Genomic DNA, 9575 nt, shown 5'->3' with positions numbered 1-9575 from the left:
AACCACTCTTGAAGGTAATAAAATAGAGTTGATTCACACGTATAAATATATAAATTTTGACTGATGACTCACTCACCTTCAAACCACATGTAGAGAATCTTGTGAAAAATTTGAAGGTAAAACTGAGATTTTATTTTCAAAATAAGTTGTGTTTTTGTTTTAATACAAAGAAGCGGCTTGTTGCTGCAACATTTTTACCTGTGCTGGATTATGGAGATATTCTATACATGAATACTTTTGCTCAATGTCTTCAAATGGTTGATACTGTGCATCATGCTTCTCTGAGGTTCACAACAAACCGTAAATCTCAGACTCACCATAGTGACAACGCTACACCACGCGACTCCTCTCCGGTCAAGAGGTGAAGGTGCCGCGCGTGTCCCAGGAGCAAAGACGTCAAGACCAAGATCCTGTGCCGCGAGTGCCGAGCGCACGTGTGTACAAACTGCGCCGTCACGTACTGTCCCAACTGCGCCGCTTCTTCTTCCCGCGCCGCCGCTCCCCGGACGCCACCGACGCCGTGATAACACAAGCGCCCCAACGGTGGTCCCCTAGCGACCCCCCCCCCACCCCACCCTATCATCATCATCATCATCATAACACAATATATGCCCCCGGGGGGGGGTCCTAGCGACCCCAAACCTATCATCATCATCACATATGCCCCGTGGGGGTCCTAGTGACCCCAACCCTATCATCATCATCATCATCATCATCATCATCATCACATATGCCCCGTGGGGGTCCTAGCGACCCCAAACCTATCATCATCATCATCACCATCATCATCATCATCATCACATATGCCCCGAGGGGGTCCTAGCGACCCCCACCCTAATCATCATAAAACACACATATCCCCCCCCCCCAGGGGGGTTACCAAGACCCCCCCCCATCGCCACCATCATCATGATCATCATCATCACCACCATCATCATCAATACCATCCTAATAACAACACACACACACACACACACACTCATCATCATCATCATCAATACCATCCTAATAACAACACACACACACACACACACACACACACACATACGGGTCTATGTGGTATGGCGGGACTATACTACGTCAATCCGCCCGGTGGTGGTTTAAGTGGACTACCCTTTTGAAAGGACTTAGAGCCAAGGGAGCGAGGTTAAAGTGTTCGAAAAAATCTGAAAAAAATTTGGGTCACTTCAGACCTCATACACTCCCTATAGAAGTCTAGATACACTGATACACACCAACCAGACTCTATTGTGTTTTCTGGAGACATTGTCCACTTGACAACAATGTGTTTTATGAGGTCCAAAAAAAGCAATATTGGGTCTTTAAAGGGACAATGATGTAATATGTAAATAGCTCATCATTACCATGAATACACATCTGACAGGACACAGGATTACTGGAACATCATTTTATTAGTGTTCTTGGATCTGAACATTAATTTTAACCATAAATAAAAAAAGAAATCTATGGACAAAAATGCCCACGCTTCCCACAGAAATATAAAAATATAGAAAACAGAAAAATTAAAAACATTTAAAATGAATTTTAATAGTTTAAAGGTAAATATTAAGGGGAGAAAATATGCATTTATAATTTTTTATTTTAAATATAACCCGTCAAAAAAAAAACCTAAATAAATTAAATGTAAAAATTATGAAATACAAACTACTTCTGTATTTAACAAGAACTTTTTTTTCTTTAAACAGAACATCAGTGTTAACAACAATTGGCAATCTGACCAAGATGTAAAACCACAGCTCTCTAAACAGTTATTTTAGTTCATTTTTTTCTGCCTTTTTGCAGTTAATCCTCTGTTTCTTACAAAATCTCTTATGTTTTGAACTGTTCTTCCTGCCAACACCGGATCTTCTACCAATTTGCAATGACTGCATTCATTTTTGGTGGCTAGTTTCCCTTCGTTTATGTGGTCTTTCAAATGCCTCATCACTGCAGCAACCTCAGCCTTGGACCACATGTTTTTGGGAGCTCTTCGGGAATTGTGGGATTGAGCAGCATTTTTCTCTGGAAGATATATAAAGTAGTAGTAGTTAAAACAAACAAAAAACCAAACAAAAAAAACAAAAAACATTTGCTTGTTAAAAGAATGGATGCTACCCTGTACTAACTTCTGAAATGTGTTGCTACCATCAATATCAAAACGAGCTAAAATTCTGTTTGAAAATTTATCAAATTTCTAAAATGAGACAACATTTAGTGTTCCGCTGTGAATAAAAGACTGAATAAAAAGTTGAATAAAAGTCTCTTGATGCATGCTCAATCATCCAGGTAAGTAAATCCCAAAACGTTGATTCTGTTAATCTGGACGTAGCGTTTTCAGTGGGAGAAACATTTTGTCACTCATCCAAGTGACTTTTTGCCACCACTCTGCAGTTTGCCATATGTTGCAAAGTGATGAAACAATAATAAGCTTCGAGAACCAACTGCACCCCTTACCTTCAGAGGGAGCAGCAGTCTCACTTGCTGCAGGCATTGTGAGTAGTCCTTCATCTGCTGATTACACAATTTGATTAAGTTTTAATATTTGTAACAAACATTTTATCCACAGAAACCAAGCTAGTGGTAACTTACCACAATCTACAGTGTCTTGGGGCTGCGCTGTGTTTGTGGAATCAGCTACTGCATGTACAGGCTCACTGGTGCCACACGCCGACATTGTGAGTGATGTGTCATCATCATCTGATTCACTCTCACTGTCCTTTGTTTCAGCATCACTTAATGCAATTTCATCTGAGAAATTGTGGGGGAAAAAAACCCAAAAAAACCAAACACATACAACCCCCCCAAAAACCTCACATTAACAACGAGATATGACAAAAAACAGAGCAAATACTGGAAATTATAGTACATAGTTTTACTATTTAAGGCCTGCTGCTGGGTTGTTGCCCTCCTATGGCCTACTCCACATCCAGGTAGCACCTCCATGCTCTGGACACTACACTAACAGACACAGCAAACCTTCTTGCCACAGCTCACATTGATGTGCTACGCTAGATGAGCTGCACTACCTGAGCCACTTGTGTGGGTTGTAGACTGTCTCATGCTACCACTAAAATGAAATCACCGCCAGCATTCAAAAGTGACCATAACATCAGCCAGAAAGAATAAGTGCTGAGAAGTGGTCTGTGGACACCACCTGCAGAACCAGTCCTTTATTATGGTGAATTGACTATAATTTCCACTTGTTGTCTACTCTATTTGCAAAACAGCATGTGAAACTGGTTGTCAGTGTTACTTCCTAAGTGAACAGTTTGATATAACAGAAGTGTGACTGACTTGGAGTAACATCGCATCGTTTAAGTGTTCCCTTTATTATTTTGAGCAGTTTATGTTATGGAATGGGGAATTGAGGACAATCCCAAGTATACCATTTTTACAAGGTCCTGCACCAATGAGGTAATACTACATTTCTTTAATTAGACGTGACCACCCATTAATTAAAAAGGGAGCAGTGTTCATTTCAGCTAGTCTTAACTTGTTGAACTCCATTAATGCTTTTTACTATATAATGTACCTATTCACTAAATGTCTCACCTTTGCACTTATAGCCAAGCCACTTGAGGGAGGAAACCAGTCCCACACACTGAATGCACTTGTCCAAAGATGATATTGTTGTGCACACCAGACAATGATTGTGACACTGTTAGCAAAATATTGCAACATTTATTTGTTTTGGACAGTTGGAAAGGTGAGGTGTTTTCAATTCAGTTGCAGATATCAACTAATAAACTTCATCCATGTAAATCACATCACACCCAGGTGACTGCCAAACACACACACACACACACACAGCATCCATAAGGAATGATGATAGATTAAATTATTAGTTCATTAAGTGGTACACTGGATTATATTTACCCTTTCAGGCTCTGGATGTTTCAGGTCCAGATCATTGTTTGGAAAGCTGTTTGGTTGCGGCTTTAGGCAGCTCACAGTCTTCTGAATCTGGCTGGTCTCAGTCTTCGTGTGTAACAGATAGAGAATGAAGACAAAAGAACAGTAATCTGACAGTTACTAAAAATGCATCACTCAAGAGGATGAATAGACCATTTCACTATCAGCAAATAGCGTAAGGTACACATCGTGCATGAGAAACATTCATTAAAATCTGTCCTAGGTCAATGTTACCTCTTCAAAATCTTGCACTGAAGAAGAATGCATGGCTTCTGAGCCTTGCTGAGGCATTTCTTCATCAAGATCCTGCAACAAAGAAAAGATGGCACAAAGATTAGACCAAGTGCTCTTCTTGCAACTGTACTGGGCAGGCCTGTGCTTCTGTTTTTAATTTGCATGTGTGTGTGTGTGGGGGGGGGGGGGGGGGGCCTTTCCACTCAAGAAATGTTTTCTTCTGAAAAAAATACTGGCTACAATAGTTAACAACTGATTCCTTTGCAATCATCCATCTTCTTCCACTTATCCTTATCAGGATTGTGGGGTAGCAGTTTTGGGGCCTATACCAGCTACCATAGGGCAGTACAACCTGGACAGATCACCAGTCTAACATGGAAGGACAAGCATTTGCATTCACACCAAAGGGCAGTTTTGAATCACCAGTTAACCTAACCCCATAAGCTACATCTTTGGACTGTGGGAAGAAGCCAGAGTACACAGCCAGAGAGAGCCCATGCACTAAAGCAGTAAAAAGTGCCTAAAACAACTTAAGAAGTTGTATAGTACTATCTATCTTAATGTTCAAGCCTGAGTTTCAAAAAATTTCAACATAGAAACAAAGCACATGCAGTCAGTTCTGCATGCTGTAGGTCAAACTGTCAAGACATACGAGAAGACCCCTCCTAAAACCAGAGTGATGTCACCATGAAGCAAACTTTGACGGAGTCCCCCAATAACAGTGTGGTCCTCCTAAGTCACATTTGGGTGGTTAACACACACACACACACACTCAGATGTTATCCAGACTTGCACTTTGAAACAATGAAAAGGACCTACAAGCCACGGTCCATGTAAATCACATCACACCCAGGTGACTGCCAAACACACACACACACAGCATCCATAAAGAATGATGATAGATTAAATTATTAGTTCATTAAGTGGTACACTGGATTATATTTACCCTTTCAGGCTCTGGATGTTTCAGGTCCAGATCATTGTTTGGAAAGCTGTTTGGTTGCGGCTTTAGGCAGCTCACAGTCTTCTGAATCTGGCTGGTCTCAGTCTTCGTGTGTAACAGATAGAGAATGAAGACAAAAGAACAGTAATCTGACAGTTACTAAAAATGCATCACTCAAGAGGATGAATAGACCATTTCACTATTGGCAAATAGCGTAAGGTACACATCGTGCATGAGAAACATTCATTAAAATCTGTCCTAGGTCAATGTTACCTCTTCAAAATCTTGCACTGAAGAAGAATGCATGGCTTCTGAGCCTTGCTGAGGCATTTCTTCATCAAGATCCTGCAACAAAGAAAAGATGGCACAAAGATTAGACCAAGTGCTCTTCTTGCAACTGTACTGGGCAGGCCTGTGCTTCTGTTTTTAATTTGCATGTGTGTGTGTGTGGGGGGGGGGGGGGCCTTTCCACTCAAGAAATGTTTTCTTCTGAAAAAAATACTGGCTACAATAGTTAACAACTGATTCCTTTGCAATCATCCATCCTCTTCCACTTATCCTTATCAGGATTGTGGGGTAGCAGTTTTGGGGCCTATACCAGCTACCATAGGGCAGTACAACCTGGACAGATCACCAGTCTAACATGGAAGGACAAGCATTTGCATTCACACCAAAGGGCAGTTTTGAATCACCAGTTAACCTAACCCCATAAGCTACATCTTTGGACTGTGGGAAGAAGCCAGAGTACACAGCCAGAGAGAGCCCATGCACTAAAGCAGTAAAAAGTGCCTAAAACAACTTAAGAAGTTGTATAGTACTATCTATCTTAATGTTCAAGCCTGAGTTTCAAAAAATTTCAACATAGAAACAAAGCACATGCAGTCAGTTCTGCATGCTGTAGGTCAAACTGTCAAGACATACGAGAAGACCCCTCCTAAAACCAGAGTGACGTCACCATGAAGCAAACTTTGACGGAGTCCCCCAATAACAGTGTGGTCCTCCTAAGTCACATTTGGGTGGTTAACACACACACACACACACACTCAGATGTTATCCAGACTTGCACTTTGAAACAATGAAAAGGACCTACAAGCCACGGTCCATGTAAATCACATCACACCCAGGTGACTGCCAAACACACACACACACAGCATCCATAAAGAATGATGATAGATTAAATTATTAGTTCATTAAGTGGTACACTGGATTATATTTACCCTTTCAGGCTCTGGATGTTTCAGGTCCAGATCATTGTTTGGAAAGCTGTTTGGTTGCGGCTTTAGGCAGCTCACAGTCTTCTGAATCTGGCTGGTCTCAGTCTTCGTGTGTAACAGATAGAGAATGAAGACAAAAGAACAGTAATCTGACAGTTACTAAAAATGCATCACTCAAGAGGATGAATAGACCATTTCACTATTGGCAAATAGCGTAAGGTACACATCGTGCATGAGAAACATTCATTAAAATCTGTCCTAGGTCAATGTTACCTCTTCAAAATCTTGCACTGAAGAAGAATGCATGGCTTCTGAGTCTTGCTGAGGCATTTCTTCATCAAGATCCTGCAACAAAGAAAAGATGGCACAAAGATTAGACCAAGTGCTCTCCTTGCAACTGTACTGGGCAGGCCTGTGCTTCTGTTTTTAATTTGCATGTGTGTGTGTGTGTGTGTGGGGGGGGGGGGGCTTTCCACTCAAGAAATGTTTTCTTCTGAAAAAAATACTGGCTACAATAATTAACAACTGATTCCTTTGCAATCATCCATCCTCTTCCACTTATCCTTATCAGGATTGTGGGGTAGCAGTTTTGGGGCCTATACCAGCTACCATAGGGCAGTACAACCTGGACAGATCACCAGTCTAACATGGAAGGACAAGCATTTGCATTCACACCAAAGGGCAGTTTTGAATCACCAGTTAACCTAACCCCATAAGCTACATCTTTGGACTGTGGGATGAAGCCAGAGTACACAGCCAGAGAGAGCCCATGCACTAAAGCAGTAAAAAGTGCCTAAAACAAGTTAAGAAGTTGTATAGTACTATCTATCTTAATGTTCAAGCCTGAGTTTCAAAAAATTTCAACATAGAAACAAAGCACATGCAGTGAGCTCTGCATGCTGTAGGTCAAACTGTCAAGACATACGAGAAGACCCCTCCTAAAACCAGAGTGATGTCACCATGAAGCAAACTTTGACGGAGTCCCCCAATAACAGTGTGGTCCTCCTAAGTCACATTTGGGTGGTTAACACACACACACACACACACTCAGATGTTATCCAGACTTGCACTTTGAAACAATGAAAAGGACCTACAAGCCACGGTCCATGTAAATCACATCACACCCAGGTGACTGCCAAACACACACACACACAGCATCCATAAAGAATGATGATAGATTAAATTATTAGTTCATTAAGTGGTACACTGGATTATATTTACCCTTTCAGGCTCTGGATGTTTCAGGTCCAGATCATTGTTTGGAAAGCTGTTTGGTTGCGGCTTTAGGCAGCTCACAGTCTTCTGAATCTGGCTGGTCTCAGTCTTCGTGTGTAACAGATAGAGAATGAAGACAAAAGAACAGTAATCTGACAGTTACTAAAAATGCATCACTCAAGAGGATGAATAGACCATTTCACTATTGGCAAATAGCGTAAGGTACACATCGTGCATGAGAAACATTCATTAAAATCTGTCCTAGGTCAATGTTACCTCTTCAAAATCTTGCACTGAAGAAGAATGCATGGCTTCTGAGCCTTGCTGAGGCATTTCTTCATCAAGATCCTGCAACAAAGAAAAGATGGCACAAAGATTAGACCAAGTGCTCTTCTTGCAACTGTACTGGGCAGGCCTGTGCTTCTGTTTTTAATTTGCATGTGTGTGTGTGGGGGGGGGGGGGGGGCCTTTCCACTCAAGAAATGTTTTCTTCTGAAAAAAATACTGGCTACAATAGTTAACAACTGATTCCTTTGCAATCATCCATCCTCTTCCACTTATCCTTATCAGGATTGTGGGGTAGCAGTTTTGGGGCCTATACCAGCTACCATAGGGCAGTACAACCTGGACAGATCACCAGTCTAACATGGAAGGACAAGCATTTGCATTCACACCAAAGGGCAGTTTTGAATCACCAGTTAACCTAACCCCATAAGCTACATCTTTGGACTGTGGGAAGAAGCCAGAGTACACAGCCAGAGAGAGCCCATGCACTAAAGCAGTAAAAAGTGCCTAAAACAACTTAAGAAGTTGTATAGTACTATCTATCTTAATGTTCAAGCCTGAGTTTCAAAAAATTTCAACATAGAAACAAAGCACATGCAGTCAGTTCTGCATGCTGTAGGTCAAACTGTCAAGACATACGAGAAGACCCCTCCTAAAACCAGAGTGATGTCACCATGAAGCAAACTTTGACGGAGTCCCCCAATAACAGTGTGGTCCTCCTAAGTCACATTTGGGTGGTTAACACACACACACACACACACTCAGATGTTATCCAGACTTGCACTTTGAAACAATGAAAAGGACCTACAAGCCACGGTCCATGTAAATCACATCACACCCAGGTGACTGCCAAACACACACACACACAGCATCCATAAAGAATGATGATAGATTAAATTATTAGTTCATTAAGTGGTACACTGGATTATATTTACCCTTTCAGGCTCTGGATGTTTCAGGTCCAGATCATTGTTTGGAAAGCTGTTTGGTTGCGGCTTTAGGCAGCTCACAGTCTTCTGAATCTGGCTGGTCTCAGTCTTCGTGTGTAACAGATAGAGAATGAAGACAAAAGAACAGTAATCTGACAGTTACTAAAAATGCATCACTCAAGAGGATGAATAGACCATTTCACTATTGGCAAATAGCGTAAGGTACACATCGTGCATGAGAAACATTCATTAAAATCTGTCCTAGGTCAATGTTACCTCTTCAAAATCTTGCACTGAAGAAGAATGCATGGCTTCTGAGCCTTGCTGAGGCATTTCTTCATCAAGATCCTGCAACAAAGAAAAGATGGCACAAAGATTAGACCAAGTGCTCTTCTTGCAACTGTACTGGGCAGGCCTGTGCTTCTGTTTTTAATTTGCATGTGTGTGTGGGGGGGGGGGGGGGGGGGCTTTCCACTCAAGAAATGTTTTCTTCTGAAAAAAATACTGGCTACAATAATTAACAACTGATTCCTTTGCAATCATCCATCCTCTTCCACTTATCCTTATCAGGATTGTGGGGTAGCAGTTTTGGGGCCTATACCAGCTACCATAGGGCAGTACAACCTGGACAGATCACCAGTCTAACATGGAAGGACAAGCATTTGCATTCACACCAAAGGGCAGTTTTGAATCACCAGTTAACCTAACCCCATAAGCTACATCTTTGGACTGTGGGAAGAAGCCAGAGTACACAGCCAGAGAGAGCCCATGCACTAAAGCAGTAAAAAGTGCCTAAAACAAGTTAAGAAGTTGTATAGTACTATCCATCTTAATGTTCAAGCC

General features: G+C 41.6%; 1 protein-coding gene across 1 annotated transcript in view; it reads right to left on the bottom strand.

The window, feature by feature from the left end:
• Positions 1-1190: 1190 nt before the first annotated feature.
• The window catches only part of LOC146572369 (uncharacterized), an 18382-nt gene continuing 9997 nt past the window's right edge, over positions 1191-9575 (bottom strand). The window contains exons 6-12 of the mRNA XM_085278485.1: positions 5093-5194; positions 4147-4218; positions 3877-3978; positions 3553-3658; positions 2590-2748; positions 2455-2508; positions 1191-2022 (exon numbers count right to left, since the gene is read on the bottom strand). Of these exons, the coding sequence (XP_085134611.1) occupies positions 1775-2022; positions 2455-2508; positions 2590-2748; positions 3553-3658; positions 3877-3978; positions 4147-4218; positions 5093-5194 (843 nt within the window). The 3' untranslated portion in view covers positions 1191-1774. The remainder of the gene's footprint in view (positions 2023-2454; positions 2509-2589; positions 2749-3552; positions 3659-3876; positions 3979-4146; positions 4219-5092; positions 5195-9575) is intronic.

Source organism: Mchenga conophoros, linkage group LG6, assembly GCF_057382185.1.
Source record: "Mchenga conophoros isolate Kocher_MC1m ecotype Shallow Benthic linkage group LG6, M_conophoros_male_GT1.1, whole genome shotgun sequence".
NCBI lineage: Eukaryota > Metazoa > Chordata > Actinopteri > Cichliformes > Cichlidae > Mchenga > Mchenga conophoros.
Note: the sequence above shows the minus strand (reverse complement) of the source record. Positions and strands in the feature narration are given on the sequence as shown.